This window comes from Lepidochelys kempii, chromosome 1 (assembly GCF_965140265.1).
Source record: "Lepidochelys kempii isolate rLepKem1 chromosome 1, rLepKem1.hap2, whole genome shotgun sequence".
NCBI lineage: Eukaryota > Metazoa > Chordata > Testudines > Cheloniidae > Lepidochelys > Lepidochelys kempii.
Window position 1 is genome coordinate 38460187 of NC_133256.1, and position 19798 is coordinate 38479984.

General features: G+C 44.9%; 1 protein-coding gene across 7 annotated transcripts in view; it reads left to right on the top strand.

The window, feature by feature from the left end:
- Positions 1–19798, top strand: part of PARP4 (poly(ADP-ribose) polymerase family member 4) — a 122203-nt gene that overhangs the window by 91322 nt on the left and 11083 nt on the right. The window contains exons 29-35 of one of the 7 annotated variants that reach the window (XM_073339260.1): positions 805–900; positions 2913–3071; positions 5402–5605; positions 6937–7083; positions 7721–7879; positions 13207–13944; positions 14183–14302. In XM_073339260.1, the coding sequence (XP_073195361.1) occupies positions 805–900; positions 2913–3071; positions 5402–5605; positions 6937–7083; positions 7721–7879; positions 13207–13944; positions 14183–14302 (1623 nt within the window). The remainder of the gene's footprint in view (positions 1–804; positions 901–2912; positions 3072–5401; positions 5606–6936; positions 7084–7720; positions 7880–13206; positions 13945–14182; positions 14303–19798) is intronic. The other 6 variants (XM_073339270.1, XM_073339280.1, XM_073339310.1 and 3 more) reach the window with 6 other exon arrangements.

The following is a 19798-nucleotide window of genomic DNA, read 5'->3' on the forward strand; positions in this document are numbered from 1 at the left end:
GTAACACTTCACTAAAATGAGTGGGTGGGGAGAGGGGGGGTCAGTCACACATTTCAGAGCAACTGGTCCATGCTCTGCCATACCAACAGAAATCTCCGCACCACTTACACTCAGTTGACATTTTTGAGATTTTCTTCACAGCCATGACAGCTAGAGGCTTACTTTATTTTCATTAAATGAAAGCTGAGATTCTGGAGAACATGATTGTTTGTTTTCAGAGAGGTCTCAGTATATCGTATGTCTGTGTACAGGATGTTTCTGAGTCCTGAACAGGCTTGAGCATTTCCATTCCTGACTTGACACAAATTGTGTCCCATAGGTGCAAGGTGTTTTGCTTTAGTTGTGCTGCTGACATGGTGCTCTTTAGGTTTCAGTAATGACTGTCATTGATCCAGGATCTGATAAGGAGTCATATGCTTGCATTGGAAGGAGCTGGAAGCCCAATGGAGCCCTGATTGACTTGTGACAAGACCATTCCAGTGCAGTTTTTCTTTAAGAATTACCAATTCCAGTTTCCTCTCCCTCAGCACAAGTGGATAAATCTGCAAGTAGTCGAGATGGTTAGGATTAGCCCCTCTCCCTTCAGAACACTTCTAAACAGGAAGCAGGAAATTGGGTACACAAACATAACCACATCTGCACTGCTTAGAAATAGCTGCAAGCTGAGCTAGCTTACTTATATCCATAGTGCATAAGAACATATTGTGTATATTCAGTTTTGACATTGACACTTAATCTAGCGAATATTGTTTTCACCTGTATGTTTTGTTTTTAAACATATTTTGTCATTATATAACAACCTAGATGAAGAAACATACTTTGAAAGTCCTGATTATTAACCTCAGCATGGAGAACTCCATCATAACCCAGTTTACAAGCTTTGTGGCAGTAGAAAAAAGGGTATGTGTTTCCATTAAAATGTCCCATTACTGTCTATATGTCTCTAAAAATTCTTTAGAAAATAACTGAAAAGAAAAACAATTACTGTAATCTTGTAAGAATTAAAGCACATATTGCTTAATATTATCACAGTGAACAATTTTAGTTCTTTTACAGAAGAACTAAAATTATTTTTGCAAAAGCTTGTGTTCTTTGGTGCTTTTTGAATTATATGTTACTTTCCTTATGAAGCTTCTTTTATATCATACGTTGTTGGAGTACCTAAGCATCCAACCAAAGTCTGTTTCTGTCCCACCCACTACCCAGACTGGATGTTTGCAAGTGAACCAACAGAGAGGCATAATCTCTGTGTTTATTTTGGAGATACTTGCTTTTTTAATGATTTAGAAACTGCCATTTTCTTTTTGTATCTGTGTATGCATGTGGCAGAGTTCAGAACTGTGCAAGTGTTCTGACTTCTGGACTATATCTGTAGGCACAACTTCTATAAAGGCACCATCTCTGGTCCAGAAAGAACTTTTTAATCTAGAAGAACAACACTTTTACCCTGTAGTCCTGCAACTGTAATTGAAAGAAACTGTTTGGGTTGCAGGCAGCAAGTACTGTGTCTTCCCATATGTCTGTACAGCATCTAGCACATTAGGAACTATTATAGTATAAGTAATACTGATAGTTATTAATTATTATTTATTTAGGATTATAAGTATACTAAAGGAAAATAATCAATTCCCTATTACGGTATAATTATCTGAATGTCATGGAGGGCATTGAGTAAGTTGGGATAACTTAAGGAACAGGAGACGTCCATATTTTGGACCATTACATTTGTACTGCATTTAAAACTAAAAATAGGCTGGCACAGATTTTGTTCATAGAAATAAATATTGTTTTGTTTGTGCCTTTTAAGAATATAACTCATACATTTGACAGATGTCATCACATGTATAATATCCCAGCAATTCTGTGTAATAGTTATTGGTGGAATTATTGTCCCTTTCTTGTAAATACGGCTCCTAAATCAGCCAAAGATTTACTGTTAAGCTCTGTGTGGCACCCCTCCGCACTTGGTCACTACCTTCCTAGCAAAAATCTAGTCAGAGCTTTCACTCTTCTGGCAGTTCTTGCTCTGATTTTCAGACAATGTAATCATCTGTGTTGTTACCTCCTGGTAATGATCTTTATATAATACAAATTTTATAAATAAAGTGCCATTCTACTCAGGCTCTCTGATTACTGTGAAATATCATAAACAACAGTTAAACGTAAACAGTATAAACTTGGCAGTATAAAAATCAGATAACCTGCTAAAAAGCATACTGGTTCCAAAACATTGGAAAACATCTTTATCATATACATGTATAATAAAGCAGGTCATGTGTCTTGTACATATATCAGAAAAAAGGAAATTTAAACATCATCTTTGTATATTAGGATTCTGTACATCATCTACCATATTCCAGACCACTGCATTATACTCACAGAAGAAATACTCTTTTCTTTTCGTAATCTACAATATGTTGGTGTGTTTGGTTGCTCTTAACCATTGACTTATATACGGGAGTTGTGATGGGGAAGTGACACATGAATAACAGCTGACATCCAAAATTTTAAACTGTCTGATTGATCTGCCCGCTGAAAGCAAGTGAGAGGGTAATTTCTGAACTGAAATTACATAAAATACAAAAGAGGTTTATTAAAATACTTGGAGGTGCATTGCCAGTGTTGTGTGCCAGTCCATTTACTACCAATAGTGTGTTATGATACGACAACCCTTAATGCAGTCGGGCATTATAAAGTTACATTTACTCCGTGTTTGTGTATACTGAGCATCTTTTATATACTGAATACACCTCCTCTCTATATTTCCTTGCAAGTTTCACCCAGCATTTGACTCTCAACCTTACATTATCTGATAGAGAGGGAATCTCTGGCATAACAAGCATCACTTTTAAGGATTACAATAAAATTGAAGACAGTTCTCTAGTTTGTAATTCTGATGCGTTTTAATTTAGGATGTTAATGAAGTTCAGCATGCTGGTCTTCCAAACATTCTTGAACTTATAGCTGAGGAAGATGTAGACTTTTTACCCTACATGGACTGGGAACATGAGACATCTGGACATGGATACCTGTCTTCTAATAGAGGAGTGGGATTTGGCAGATGTGAATCGGTAAATATGCTTTATGTGTTCTTGTTTTTAACATTTTTTTGTGTATTACCCAGTTGTGGTAGTAGATGATTTATAAGGTAGCAGTTGGTAGTTGTTTATAAAGTCTGCACCATTTCTTATTATTCTGGATGCAATTAATTTCATAAATGTTTGTGTGAAGTGCAAAAAATCAGAGGACTCTCTCTCAAAGAGGAGACCAAGTCCATGGAGGAGCTGCTGTTCGCTATGTACCCCCGGGAGAGGGACAACACCTACAGAGCCCAGGTACCAAACAAAGAGGTAGTAGGAAGTGGCCCAGGGAAACTAGACTATAGTCTGGTTGCATGGTTGCCTGAATCCAGGTCTGTGTGTTTCGGGCAGATCCCCGCTGACCCACTGGCAGAACATTCTGCCACTTATAGCCTGGGGCTGAGAACCAGTGGACTAGGGAGGGCCTGGGTTCCCCTACCCCCTGGTGTTAAACCCATCCCAGGGGTGGCAGCCTCCCCACCATAGGTGAAAAGGCCTGTGTTTGTCTGCTGTTTGCCAGATCTGAGACAACAATCTGTGTAGTGCTCTGTCCTGCATGAGGGCCAGAGCCTATAGCCTGCTTGTTAGCTCTGCTGTACTGGAGAGCCAGAGCCCACAGGCAGGGATTGGGGCCTGTGCTCAGTTTCATAGAATCGTAGGACTGGAAGGGATCTCGAGAGGTCTTTTAGTCCAGTTCCCTACACTCAAGGCAGGAATAGATATTATCTAGACCATCCCTGAGAGGTGTTTGTCTAACCTGCTCTTAAAAGCCTCCAATGATGGAGATTCCACAACCTCTGTAGGCAATTTATTCTAGTGCTTAACCACCCTGACAGTTAGGAAGTTTTTCCTAACGTCCAACCTAAACCGCCCTTGCTGCAATTTAAGCCCATTGCTTCTTGTCCTATCCTCAGAGGTTAATGAGAACAGTTTTTCTCCATCCTCCTTGGAACAACCTTTTATGTACTTGAAAACTGTTATCATGTTTTTACCCCCTCTCAGTCTTCTCTTTTCCAGACTAAACTAACCCAATTTATTTCATTCTTCCCCTTCTTGACCTTTAATCATTTTTGTTGCTTTTCTCTGGACTTTCTCCAATTTGTCCACATCTTTCCTGAAATGTGGCACCCAGAACTGGACACAGTATTCCAGTTGAGGCCTAATCAGCATGGATTAGAGCAGAAGATTTGCTTCTTGTGTCTTGCTTACAACAGTCCTGCTAATACATCCCAGAATGATGTTTGCTTTTTTTGCAACAGTGTTACACTATTGACTCATAGTTAGCTTGTGATCCACTGTGATCCCCCAGAATCCTTTCCGCAATACTCCTTCCTAGGCAGTCATTTACCATTTTGTATGGTTGTAACCAGTGATGAACTGCCAAAAGCTAAAGAACCGGTTTCTTCACTCGATCCGGGACTTCGGTGGCAGGTCCTTCAGTCGCTCCGGGTCTTCGGCAGCACTGAAGGACCTGCCGCCAAAGTGCCACCAAAGACCCAGAGCGAGTGAAGGACCTGCTGCCGAAGTGCTGCCGAAGACCCGGAGCTCCACCGGGTGAGTAAAAATTAAAAAGGGATTCTCAGGGGAGCCTCCCCAGCCGAGAGCTCAGGCGGGCCGGACAGGACGGTCCCGCAGGCCGGAGTTTGCCCACCCCTTTAACAATCGGTTCTAAACCAGCTTCAAAATTTAACAACCGGTTTGCGCAAACCGGTGCGAACTGGCTCCAGCTCACCACTGGTTGTAACTGATTGTCCTTCATAAGTGGAGTACTTTGCATTTGCCCGTATTGAATTTCATTCTATTTACTTCAGACCATTTCTCCAGTTTATCCAGATCATTTTGAGTTTTAATGCTATGCTCCAAAACACTAGCAACCTCTCTCAGTTTGGTATCGTCCACAAACTTTATAAGTATACTCTTATACCATTATCTAAATCATTGATGAAGATATTGAACAGAACCAGACCCAGGATTGATCCCTGTGGGACTCCATTCGATATGCCCTTCCAGCTTGACTGTGAACCACTGATAACGGCTATCTGAGAATGGTTTTCCAACCAGTTATGCACCTAATAGTAGCTCCATCTAGGTTTCAGAGTAGCAGCCGTGTTAGTCTGTATTTGCAAAAAGAAAAGGAGTACTTGTGGCACCTTAGAGACTAACCAATTTATTTGAGCATGAGCTTTCGTGAGCTACAGCTCACTTCATCGGATGCATACTGTGGCATCCGATGAAGTGAGCTGTAGCTCACGAAAGCTCAGGCTCAAATAAATTGGTTAGTCTCTAAGGTGCACAAGTACTCCTTTTCTTTTTCCATCTAGGTTGTATTTCCCCAGGCAACCACTGCTGCTTTCCTGTCTGGCCAGCTGGAGGGGACAGGGGGTATCCCTGACAATGCACAGAGATCAGAAGGCATGGTCCTACCAACAGCAGCCTCTGGCAGGCCCAAGAGAGACACTGCAGTGCTGGCTCTGTCTGACTGGCAAGGAGCTGAGACCGGGATTGGCTGTTTGGAAAATGAGCAGGTATGTGAGGGGTCCCTGCCCCAAAGCGGGGATCAGCAGCCCTGCATAGCCCATAAAAATCAAACACTTACCTGTGGTACTACTGTGAATTTTTTTTAAAAAGCAAACTAATTTTCACTGAGCCTCAGCTATGGGTCACCATCCTGATTTAATGTTCCCTCCCACATCTCCAGTACTCAACTAACTGGTGGCCCCTCTGTGGATCATAAGCTGATATGTTTGTTCTAATAAACCACAGGTGGCAGTGTGGAGCTGGTAGCTGAGGGAGTGTGAGGAGAGGGACGACTTACTCCTGTCCTCCTGCTGGCAGACCCAGGTGGCTGCTGATACTTCACTCTGACAATCACCGGATGGCTTATGCAAGCAAGAGAATCAGCCCTTGATCCACAACTGAATCTCCATTTCAGTAGTGGCTCAGCCAGAGTTGGGGGATTACTGGAGATGGGGATAGGCATGTTTGCTGGTGGAGGAGGAAGTATTGTTGCATTGTGGGGGACAGAGATTGCTGTCTCGGCCAGCTGAGAGACTACAGCACAGAGCAGGGGCTTATGGAAGAGTGGGACCATGACTGGGGAGCATTTATAATGGAAGGGGGAATCTGAAGAGGACATTGCTGTAGAGGCCATGGGCAAAGAGGGGATTCCGACCTGGGGAACTGAGGAGGGTTGTTGGCCAAGGGATCTGTCAGCACTGGAAGCTGTCAGAGTCATCTGCACCGATTGTGCCAGTGAGATGCTCTACACTGTCACTCAGTTAACTGAACCGTAACTGATCATGGCTTTACTTCTCCAAGTTACATAGAGATTGCCGCCATAAATTGTGGTAATCTACAACATATTGGTGTGCCAGGTTGCTCTCAACCGTTAACTTGTATAAGGAAGTTGTGATGGGGAAGTGACACATGAGTAACAGCTGACATCCAAAATTTTAAACTGTCTGATTGATCTGCCTATTTGAAAGCAAGTGAGAGGGTAATTTCTGAACTGAAATTACATAAAATACAAAAGAGGTTTCTCAAAATACTTGGAGGTGCATTGCCAGTGTTGTGTGCCAGTCCATTTACTACCAATAGTGTGTTATGATACGACAACCCTTAATGCAGTCGGGCATTATAAAGTTACATTTACTCCGAGTTTGTGTATACTGAGCATTTTTTATATACTGAATACACCTCCTCTATATTTCCTTGCAAGTTTCACCCAGCATTTGACTCTCAACCTTACATTGTCTGATAGAGAGGGAATCTCTGGCATAACAAGCATCACTTTTAAGGATTATAATAAAATTGAAGACAGTTCTCTAGTTTGTAATTCTGTTGCGTTTTAATTTAGGATGTTAATGAAGTTCAGCATGCTGGTCTTCCAAACATTCCAATGGCTCCAGAACATTTAGACTTTTTACCCTACAAGGACTGGGAGCATGATACATCTGGATACCTGTCTTCTAATAGAGGAGTGGGATTTGGCAGAAGTGAATCGGTAAATACGCTTAATGTATTCTTGTTTTTAACTTTTTTTATGTATTACCCAGTTGTGGTACTAGATTATTTATAAGTTAGCAGTTGGTAGTTGTTTATAAGGTCTGCACCATTTCTTATTATTCTGGATGTAATTAATTACATAAATGTTTGTGTGAAGTGCAAAATATCAGAGTACTCTCTCCCAAAGAAAGGCAAGGTACATAAAAGGTGGTGTGGCATCAGGCCCCATTGCAGCAGAGATCTTTGAGAGAGAAGAGGATGCTAGTGGCCCTCTACTCTCTTCCAGGATAAATTCTTCCCTGTCTGTCTAGTCCAAGGCCTTGTTTTCTTTAGAGTAATCAGATGGTGGTACTTCTGTCAGTTGTATTGCACTGATTGACGTACCACTAACTGTCCAGTGTAGCAGTCGGGCATTATAAAGTTACATTTACTCCGAGTTTGTGTATACTGAGCATTTTTTATATACTGAATACACCTCCTCTATATTTCCTTGCAAGTTTCACCCAGCATTTGACTCTCAACCTTACATTGTCTGATAGAGAGGGAATCTCTGGCATAACAAGCATCACTTTTAAGGATTATAATAAAATTGAAGACAGTTCTCTAGTTTGTAATTCTGATGCGTTTTAATTTAGGATGTTAATGAAGTTCAGCATGCTGGTCTTCCAAACATTCTTGAACTTATAGCTGAGGAAGATGTAGACTTTTTACCCTACATGGACTGGGAACATGAGACATCTGGACATGGATACCTGTCTTCTAATAGAGGAGTGGGATTTGGCAGATGTGAATCGGTAAATATGCTTTATGTGTTCTTGTTTTTAACATTTTTTGTGTATTACCCAGTTGTGGTACTAGATTATTTATAAGTTAGCAGTTGGTAGTTGTTTATAAGGTCTGCACCATTTCTTATTATTCTGGATGTAATTAATTACATAAATGTTTGTGTGAAGTGCAAAATATCAGAGTACTCTCTCCCAAAGAAAGGCAAGGTACATAAAAGGTGGTGTGGCATCAGGCCCCATTGCAGCAGAGATCTTTGAGAGAGAAGAGGATGCTAGTGGCCCTCTACTCTCTTCCAGGATAAATTCTTCCCTGTCTGTCTAGTCCAAGGCCTTGTTTTCTTTAGAGTAATCAGATGGTGGTACTTCTGTCAGTTGTATTGCACTGATTGACGTACCACTAACTGTCCAGTGTAGCCACCCTGAATCAGGGTAAGGCTTGTCCTTGCTTAGATCGATTTAGATGTGGGATGTCATATATCCCTCAGCTGGTAAACCTCCTTCGTTTGCTGGCGGAGTCCTCCTCTCTTACATCCACCATGCCTCATTCAACACCCACAATATAGTGCTATCCCTTGTTGACTCAAACAGCCAGTAAAAGTTTGAGGCCCTGGGGATGTTCTGGTTGGGGGTAGAAATTGATGAAAGAGTCTGGTATATTTGTTAATGCAGTCTTGCTTATTAACAAGGAACGTACAAGGTCCTGTGTCTCCAAAGGCAGGAGGAACCAGAACACAAAAAATAGTTTCTTTGATTATAGACCCAAGGCTCTTTGGGTCTAGTGCTAGCTAAAGATCTCTCTCCCTTGCTTTTTCAGGGTCTTATACCACACTTACATTACAGGCTGCTGTTTCACTCTTTTGGGCCATGTCTACACTACCAATTTGTGTCGACACAAGTGATGTCGACATAATAAAAATCACAATTCCGTGTTCACACTTGCTCCCTCTGTCACCAGATCATGTTCACAGTGGGGGCACCATCATCGACAGTGTGAATAATGCACTGTGAGTACCTATCCCACAGTCCTTCTGTCACTAGGTGTTGTGGGATGACAGAGTGAATCATGGCACATCCCGTGATGCATTGCTTTCTGTCCCAGCACTCCATGAGTTTCCGACTTCCTTTTGTGGCGTTTTTTCAACGGCCCTTCTTCGCTGTGCACCCCGGCATTTTTGTGAGAAGGGTTGGATCCTGCACTGCTCTCCTATGCTCTGTTAACTGTCATGAAGACATTGCGGATGGCAGTGCAGTTAATCGTGAAGTTTCTAACTGAAGAAGACTCACAGGTGCCTGACATTCTGCGTGATATGAATAGGAGCAACTTTAGATTGCTTTTGGCATTCACTAAGCAGGTGCATAGGATAGACCGTCACTTTTGGGCTCATGAAACAAGCACTGAATGGTGGGATCGCATTCTCATGCAGGTGTGGGATGATGAGCAGTGGCTATAGAACTTTCGGGTGCAGAAAGCCAGCTTCCTGGAACTGTGCTTGGAGCTTGTCCCAGACGTGCAGCTCAAGGACACCAGAATGAGAGCTGCCGTCTTGGTAGAAAAGCGTGTGGCAATTGCTGTGTGGAAGCTGGCAACTCCAGACTGTTACCAGTCAGTCACGAATCAATTTGGAGTGGGGAAGTTGACCGTTGGGGCTGCGTTAATGCAAGTGTGCAGGGCAATAAATTGCATCCTGTTGCGAAGGACTGTGACTCTGGGAAATGTGTGTGAAATAGTGGACAGCTTTGCAGAAATGGGGTTCCCTAACTGTGGAGGGACGGTAGATGGCACACGTATTCCAATTTTGGCACCAGACCACCTTGCAACGGAGTACATCAATAGGAAGGGATACTTCTCCATGGTGTTGCAAGCGCCTGTGGATCACCATGGGCATTTCACTGACATCAGCATAGGGTGGTCTGGGAAGGTGCATGATGCACACATCTTCAGAAACACCGGCCTCTACAGAAAGCTGCAAGCGGGGACTTTCTTTCCTAACCAGAAGATGAGAGGGGGGGGTGTTGAAATGCACATAGTGATCCTGGGGGACTCTGTGTACCCCTTACAGCTGTGGCTCATTAAACCTTACACGGGACACCTGGACAGCAGTAAGGAGCAGTTCAACAACAGGCTCAGTAGGTGCCGGATGACAACTGAATGTGCCTTTGGCAGATTAAAGGCGCACTCGCAATGCCTTCATGGCAGATTGGACCTCATTGAGGATAATATTCCTATGGTCATAGCCACATGCTGTATGTTGCATAATCTCTGTGAAGCTAAGGGTGAAAGGTTTGCTCAGGAGTGGAGTGCTGAGGCAGACCACTTGGCCGCTCATTTTGAGCAGCCAGATACCAGGGCTGTCAGAGGTGCACACAGGGGAGCTATTCGAATCAGGGAGGCTTTGAGGCAGCACTTTGACAATGAACACCAGTAATATATATCTGCGTCCGAGTTGCTTCAATGTTACATGCCATGTAGTTTTCCTAGGGGGCAATAGTGACATTTGGGGCCTTATATTCCTGTAATAAAGTGATCAAAATGCCTGTGCAGGTATTGGCAGTGCCTGCAATCTCACCTTGTAGAAAACAATTAAAGATGATTTACCATTATAAAAGTTTGCTTTTATTGCACAAGAAACAGCACGCACACAAACACACAGATGCTTGCCAGGAAAGGAGGAACCAGGGAAGGGCAGACTTTCACAGCTGCGTGAAGGTCCAGCTATCATTGTGAAAGTTGTCTGAGGAGGTGGAGTAAAGGGGAAACGAAGAATCCTGGAAGGTGGAAAGGAATGTGTGGGCGGAACTTGGGGGGCAGGGAAAAGAGTTCTGAATGTACTGCAATGGAGATTGAGCACTGATCTGCTCAGTCTGCAGCATTATTAAGGACTTCAACATCTGCATTTTCTCCTCCATTACTTTAATCATCAGCTCAGTAGCGCCCTTAACAAATGTGTAATTCTCTTTTCTGTCCTGCCCTTCAGCTTCACAGCATTCCTTTCATTCCCTTTTTTCTGCATTGGATCACTGCAGGACCTCCCGGAACATGTCTTCTTTGCTGCATCTTGAGCGCTTTCTTATCTGGTGGAGACTCTCGGCCGGGTTGCGTGGGGCCTGAAGGCCACGTCTGGTGAAGCACAGGGTTACAATGCACAGAAGCGAGATTATTAAATTCACGCACAGAATTGAAACATTTCTGTTAAATACACCTTTTGCAACATTGCAATCACTTTCTCACTGACCCTAGCCAGGCACACATCTCTGCAAACACCCAAAACATTCTGAGTGTTGGTGTGGGGGCGGGGGGTCCACATGGAGAAAAGAGCACACACTCTTTGCAATACTAGGGAACAAATTCTAAAATTCTCCCACACTTTTCCACAGGCGGGGGTCATTCTAGCAGATATCTCACTGCTAAGGGTAAGCAGGGAAACAAGGGTACTCCATGCTTATGGCTTCTGCCCTGCTCCCTATGCTGCTCGCCTGTGTGCCGCTTTGGTCTCTGCACAAGTGAATGCCGAATGGTGCAGAAAAGTTTCCTACAATGGGGGAAGGAACAAAGCTGCTCTGCCACGGAACCTTCAGCAGAGGATTACCGAGTACCTCCAGGAAACTTTTCTGGAGATTTCTCTGCAGGATTCCCATGAGATCTCAGCGTGCATCAACATCCTGTTCTGCTGTACTGATTAGCTACACAGGGAAATGTCCATCTCACAGAAACACAGTCAGCCTCCCACATTTCTATGCCCTCAACCCACGTCTCCACTACACAGGCCACAGCCACTTACCAGGAGTTTCATCTCCTGCTTCTTGCTCACCAGAGAGCAACTGCTGAGACTGGCTAGACACCTCTGGAGTGGAGAACCATTCCTGGCTGCCTGCCCCACCGGGCGACCCAGCTGGGAGCTGCACATCCTCATCTAACTCCACCTCTTTATCAATAACTTCGTCCTTGGGTTAGGTCCTCTTTCTGCCACCACAGGGCTCTTGGCTATCCACCGAGGTTAGCGTCCAGCTCCTTATAGACCCAGCAGATCTTAGGTGCAGCACCGGAGCGACGGTTTGCCTCCCTCGCCTTATGGTACACCTGCCTCAGCTCCTTTATCTTCGCTCTGTACTGCAGCGTGCCCTGATCACAGCCCTTTTCGCACAAGTCTTGAGAAATGTGCCCATAGGTATCCCATTTCCTATGGCTTAAGGCAGCTGTGACTGCACAGCCTCCTCTCCCCATATGTTGATCGGATCCAACAGCTCTGCAGTGGTCCAAGCAGGAGAGCTTTTGCTGCGATAACCCACCATGGTCACCTGGGAAGATGTGATGAGACCTCTCCACTCTGAGCAAACAGGAAATGGAATTTCAAAAATTCCCAGGGCTTCTAATGGGGAGGGACGGATGGTTGTTTACCTGGCTGCGGGGCATTGGAGTTCAAACTGCTGACCAGAGCAGTCAGAATGGGCATTGTGGGACACTTCCTGGAGGCCAATTAAAGCGATGAAATGAAGCATGGTGTCTACACTTGCATTTTGTCAACCAAAATTTAGAGGAAAAAGATGTAAATCTCTCATGAGGGTGGATGTATTTTGTCACCAAAACCAGGCATTTTCCCTGACAAAAGTCACCTTGCAGTGTCTACACTGTTTGGGTTGACAAACAGCAATTTTGGCGACAAAACTTGGTAGCGTAGGCAAGGCCTTGCTGTTTGCCTCTTTGAGATTGGGTGTGAATGCACTCGACAATTAACATGACTGTCATGATAAGTTAAGCAGGACCCACCCCTCATAAAACAAAAGCAGTTGTGAACCCACCCAGGGAACATGCATATCAAAACAATATTCAGAATAACCCCATTAACCACTCAGTCCAAAACTTCTGGGTAGGTTCACACCCCTTTTGTCTTTGGGGGGCATTCTGCCAACCTTATCCTGATAGTCATGTTAAGTGTAGAGTCCATTCACACCCAATTTCAAAGATGTTTTAATTTAGCCCATAACAAGGTTTCACCCAGCTCATAAGAATACCTTCCCTTTCACCCTGTTCTACAGGTCCTCAGCCAAGATCCCACAATCGGTAAGATCCTGTATAAATCATGAGTTCATGAATTGCATTGAAATTGTGAAATACCTCACAATTAAAAATGTGCACCTTATTTCTAGTCCGAATTTGCCTGGCTTCAGCTGCAAGGAAAGAAGTTGCTTGTTTAATTGACAAGAAGAATAGGCTTTGTGTTGAGCATGATGATGATTAGATTGATACTGAGTCTAATGAAAATATGGTCTTAATCACAAAAAAAAAAGTTGGTTTAAACTGCAGAAATATTTTGTTTTCTTATAATTTTACTCGACAGGTTCCTTTTCATGCAGTAACTAGTGGTTTTTCTGACCATTTCCTAACCGGAGGAGATAAACAGCTGAAAAGTCTCCAATTTCGAAGTGACAAAGAAGTTCCCTTGGTTGAACAGTGCATTTTACCAGATTCTACTGAATTGAGTTTTATAAAGGCTGCTAAAGTTGAATATGATCCTGGTGCCGCTGGAGTTGGACTGTTTGGGTCTATCTCTGTGCCACAACCAAAATTCAGCCTGCATGGTCAATCACTTTTAAACATCAGACTACCCAAGTCTCCAGCTAGTAAGCCTTTTTCTTTTCAAGTTTCTATACCTCCTCCTTGCCCTCTTCCTTGTGCTGCTTCTTGCCCTCCTCGCCCTCCTCCTTGCCCTCCTCCTTGTGCTCCTCCTTGCCCTCCTCCTTGCCCTCCTCCTTGCCCTCCTGAATTCACTCAGGGGCTTTGTTCAGATTTAAAGAGTTCATTTACTCCTGTGGGCAGAACCCTGAAGAAGGCAAATTTTGAAACACAAGTTACTCCTGAAGTTCTTGCTTCATCAGCTAGGTTCAGACTAGGATCACCAATGCTACAAACTGCACCAAAGTATGGAGAAAAACTTCATCGTGAGCTCAGCAAGGTTAGTAGAAATCTGAATTATGCTTTGCCTTTCTCTGATGTTGAACATGCAGCCAAAACAAACAGGAGTAGTTGCTCTCGATTGCACTGGACTTCTGCATCAAGGGATACTGAAGAAGAGGAGGTAAATTCTGCTCTTTTATAGTGATTTATATTTTGGAGGTTTAATTAACTTTTAATGGAGTGATATAAACTTAGATCTTGTTTCTTCCACCCTTATTCATGTTCATTAATCTTACTTTACTACACTAGTAGTCTCATAGATCTCAGTGGAATTAGTTGTGTGATGAAGTACTATTTAATATGAATAAGGCAGAATCAGGTTCTTAGTGACTATTTCTGGTTTGGTTTTGTTTTTAAAGGATCTTTTCTTAACAGCAATGAGGAAAAAACAGCTTGGTAAAACATCACCACAGATGAGGATTCAACAAAGCCCACCAAGTGCTGTAACCTGGACTCAGATTTTTAAGCTCCAAAATCAGGTACAGTGCCCTTATTTCCATATCTGCTTTACTTAAAAGCAAGATACAAGGAATAACTTTTTTTAAATTATTTTTATTACAAACAGTGTACTTTGGGTTCTTCTGTTGGCATCTAAAAGTAAATCTACATCTAGCAAAGAGTTCTGCCAGGTCCTTCAGGAGAATTTACTTAGTATTCCTCATGGTTCCTCAATATAAATAACAATATTGGTATCTCTGACAGGGTGCACTCACCACTCTGGCACCTCCTGCTGGCTGTCTTGGGAATTAGCTCTGCATGTTAGTGCGCCCTCTTTGGGTAGTGCCTCACCGCCGTCACTCCTGCTCTAGGACCCACATCTCTTCATGGACCGTGGCGTCCTCTTTAATGACACAGCCCTCCAGCTGTGCCGCACACTGTGCTCCCCCCTTCCAGGGGACCTGCAGTCCACTGTTCAGCCACTTCCCTTAGTGGCTACTGCAGTGAATTGTCTGGCCACTTCCTCATAGCCCCAGCATTCTCTTTGCCCTTGCCTCAGGGCCTTAGCCTGCAAACCGCAGCAGCCAGCCAGGAGCTGTCTTCCGTTCCCCCGGTCCCTGCTAGCAGCACTGCTCTGTTCAGGGTGCTGGCAGTTGTCTCAGCCCTCCAGGGACACAGTCCTTCCTCCTTGGGCTCCCAGCAGAGAACTGCACTCTCTGCCATGCAGCTCCCTTTTTATATGGGCCTGATTGGCTGCTCCCTACAGCCCTTCTCTGACTGGCTGCCTCCGGCACAGCCTCCGTACGGCTGCTTTTAACCCCTTTTTTGCCAGTGAGGGGCAGCCACCACATCACACAATCTAATTTATACTGTGGATTTACTCAGAAAGAAATCAATTTCCCATATGTTGCCTTTTTGAAAGCCAGTTTGTTCAAAAAGCAGTTGCACTTTCAGACAATTCAGTCCTGCCATCATATAAGCAGGTTTGCATTGTGCAAATTCATCTTTCTTATTTGTTTATAATCTAATTTTGTAAGATGCACGATGAGGCTTTCTGGGATGATTGCTTCACACAACACACACACCCTCACCCACTGCGTGGCTCCGATGAGGCTCTGAGCAGGGATGACCATTTAAACTAAACGCGAATAGCCCCGTGCGGCTGGGTTTTCCCCCACCCCTCACCGCGTGGCTCCAATCAGGCTCTCACTCACCAGAAGTGCCTTCTCCTGGGTCATGGTCTTGGGAGTCGGGGGAGGCTATTGGGTCCAGCGTTAAGAATAGTTCCTGGCTAGGGTTGGGAAACGGATTCCCCACTTGCCACCTGTGCACTGTCATCCTCCTCCTCCTCCTCCAATAACTCATCCTCCTTGCTCTGTGCAACTCCCCGCTTGCAGGTGTCCATGGACAGTGGTGGAGTAGTGGTGGTATCACCCCCCATAATAGCATGCAGCTCACAGTAGAAGCGACATGTATGGGGCTGTGACCCAGAGTGCCTGTTCACCTCCCTGGCTTTTTGGTATGCTTGCCTGAGCTCCTTGATTTTTGTACGACATTGCTCTGTGTCCCTGGAGTAGCCTCTTTCCGTCATGGCCCTGGAGACTTTAGCGTACGTATTTGCGTTTCTTTTTTTGGAACATAGTTCTGCCATAACAGATTCATATCCCCAACATGCGGTGAGATCCAGTACCTCCCGTTCAGACCATGCTGGAGCTCTTCTGCGAATCCGGGACTGCATGGTCTCTTGTGATGGAGGACTCTGTATGGTCACCTGTGATGGTGACCAACAGGAAATTAAATTAAAAAGTTCCTTGAGCTTTTACTGCCTACCTGGCTAGTGCATCAGAGTTGAGAGTGTTGTCCAGAGCAGTCACAAGGGAGCATTCTGGGATATCTCCCTGAAGCCAATATCGTTGAATTGCGTCCACAATCTGCAAATTGCGTCCAAGTTTGTAACCCAGAACTGCTATCTCGATTTTAGCGCTACTCCACTTGCCAAGGTGGAGTACAGAAGTTGGATTAAAGAGCCCTTTAAATCAAAAACACCGGTTTGGTTGTGTGGACGGAATCCATTTTATTTCAAATTAACTCGGCTAATTCCGAAATAACCATGTACTGTAGACCAGGCCTAACTTCAAAGGGGACAGAGTCATGAAAAAACCCAGCAGACCCCCTGTAAAGGCTCATAAAAAGGGGCTCCGAGTTGTTGGTCAGCCAGAGGGACTCCCCAATGCAGTCACCTCAGTTCCAACAGCACCAGCAACTCTGAAGCACGGTACCAAGAAGGGAGCCTTCACTATGAGCTCTGCTCTGCAGCACCAGAGTAGCCAGGGGCTCTGGCAGTCAGGATCTAAGGCAAGGGTACCGCCCCCTAAGGAGACAGACAATTACTGTACCGTCTCTAAAAGAGCGGCACAGAGAAAACCTGTGGTACTAGGTATGACAAAACTCCTACCCTAGGGAGTGCTCTGCACCTTCCCAACCATCAGTGCTGACAACATACCACAGAGTGAGCCCATGGTACCACATGAGCTCTGGTACTCAGGGAAAGACAATTACTGTACCATCTCTAAAAGAGTGGCACCAACAAACCTTTCTGTACCGGGCGCAACAAAACTCTCATTTATGGAGTGCTCTGCACTGTCTCAACCATCGGTACCGACAAAGTACCATGGACACTCCTCCGCAGTACCCAGTGAGCCCAGGGTACTGCATGAGCTCTGGTACCCTGGAGACCTGATGGTTCTGGAAGAACTGCAATCCCCATTGCTCGGTACCAGGGCCCCGGTACCAAGCACATCCCGGCACCTGGAATCGCTCTTAGCACCAGGTCGTATACCACCAATCTCCCAGTTAGTGCCGCGCTTACCCAGTGACGAGTCTGACAGTGCCCAGGAGGAGGTCATTTCCCTGGCCTCTCATCGTGGCCCACCATCACAATACAAGGGCTCTCCCCAGTTCCATCGAGCCAACTCACAATTGTGATACGGGCCCCCTGGAGTAACCCCACCGCCCATGCCTGCCCTCCTCCCCCCCACCCCGCCCCCATGGCCATATTGCAATTATTGGGCAACATACACACATGTTGCGGCTGTCCAGTGTTTCTCAGAGAGAGTCCACCAGATGGTCTGCTACAGCCTGGCTGTCCAGAGTCCCTGAGCCAGGGGAAGAGGAAGCTTTTTCAGAACAGGAAGAAAGACTCGAAGGGGAAGTTACCCCTCCAGAAAACTTCTCCTCATCTCCACCAGATGAGGCTGCAATGCCTCCCCCGCCATCACTAGGTGATGATTTTAAGAACTTTCTGGATCTTACCAAGAGGGTGGCAGATGAGCTGCAGATTCCCCTACATGAGATGGTAGATACCCATCACAAGTTGGTGATATTCTGCACACCTCTTCCTCATGCAGAGTTGCCTTCCCAATTAATGAGACAATTCTAGATCCTACCGAAGTCATCCGGCAGACACCAGCCTCCATCACACCAACCAGCAACACAGCCAAAAATTAATTAAAAAAAAATACTACATCCCTCCCAAAGAGGCAAACTTCCTGTTTCAACATCTGCAACCCAACTCCATCATAGTGGGTATGGTTAATGCACGAAGCAAGCAACATAATGCCAAGTCGACCCCATACGCTTGGGCTTAGCAGGATGGCATGTTTGTCAGCGACATTACCGTTTAGAGTCATGAATTACCAAACTGTCATGGTCAAATAAAATTTTATTAATTATGGGAAACTCAATGCGTTTCTGGAGCATTTACTGGAGACAGAAAAGGAGCAGTTTCACACCATTCTTAGACAGGGTCAGTTAATAGCCAGACTGGTGCTAGAGACAGCACTGGATGTAGCTGATACAGCAGCCGGCCCAGTCTCCATGACAGTGGTACTGAGGCAGGCTTCTTGGCTACACCTTTCTGGATTTCCCAAAGAGCTGCAGAAGACTTCCTGTTTGAAGGGCCCAAACCCTTCGCAGAGAAGACAGATTCTTCTCTCCATATCCTGAAGGATTCCCAAACCACATTACACTCCCTAGGAAACTACACTGTGGGACAGAAGAGAAGATATACCTCTCAGCCACAGCACAGATCACAATCTCCTCAATACCCACCATCTCAGTGCTGTTATTAGCCCTGGTGTAAGAGAACCAGAGCTCAAAAGCAGAAGCAGTCCACCACCTCTGAAACTGCCTCTTCTAAGCGCTTTTGACGGGTTAGTCAAGGGCCTGAACAATTACACCTTGCACACTTGTCACCTTCAGAAGTCACCTGGCCCTATTTCACAGCAGTTGTGAGAATATCCCCTCTGACAGATGGATCCTGGAGATTATTTCGAAGAGTTACACCATTCAATTCATGTCCCTCCCCATTCCAACCCTCCTTTCCCGTCCCCCTTCTCATTAGAACCTACTTCATCTGGAAATATATCATTTGTTATGCCTAGGGACCATTGAACCAGTTCCAGTTCAACTCAGAAGCAAGGGGTTTTACTCTCATTTTCTGATCCACAAGGCGAAGGGAGGTTGGAGGCCCATTGTAGATCTAAGGGCATTAAACAAATATGGGAAGGTGCAGACATTCAGGGTGGTCACACTAGCAGCCATTATTCCAGCTCTAGAGCAAGGAGATTTATTTCCAGCCCTCGACCTACAAGATGTGTACTTCCATATCTCAATACAACCATCGTACAGGAGATTTTCTACGGTTTACCTTTGGTGCAAGACCATTATCAGTACAGACTGCTCCACCCAGGGTATTCTCCAAGGTTCTCTTCATTGTAGCAGTGCACTAACCCCGGTACAGCAACTGGAGTTTATCAGCATCAACCTTGATACAGTACAAGCGAGAGCATTCCTCCCACTACACAGACTCACCACCCTGGGACGAATGCTTCCCTAATAGACTGGGGAGCTCACCTACACAACCACAAGGTTTAGGGCAAATGGCCGTCCACAGACATCCATATCACTCTTTGGGAGCTAAGGGCTGTTAGGAATGCCTGTGCACACTTCCTGCCTTTCATCAAGAACATCCACATGAAAGGCATGATGGACTTAACATGACCTATATGTTTTACATAAATCGCCAAGGGTGTGCCAGATCTCTCTCCCTCTGCAAGGAAGCACTCAAACTTTGTAATTGATGCACCCATCACAATGTGCTCATCTCAGCTGTCTATCTACCAGGGATACAGAACATGACAGCCAACAGTCTCAGTCAGAATTTTTGTCATGACCATGAGTGGGTACTGAACTCAGAGGTGCTTCAAGATATATTCGCCCTTTGGGGAACTCTGACTATGGATCTGTTTGCTACTTCCCAGAACAAAAAAGGTGCTCATTACTGCTCCAGGGTTGGCCTGGGGAAACATTCACTGGGAGACACCCTCATCAGTTTCCTCTTCTATCCAAGGTCCTGTTAAACATTCAGCGAGACAAAGCAAGAGTTATCCTGATTGCCCCTCCTCGCCATGACAAATCTGGCTCCCTTACCTGACACAGATGGCAATATGCCCTCCTGTTACTCTTTGGCCCATTCC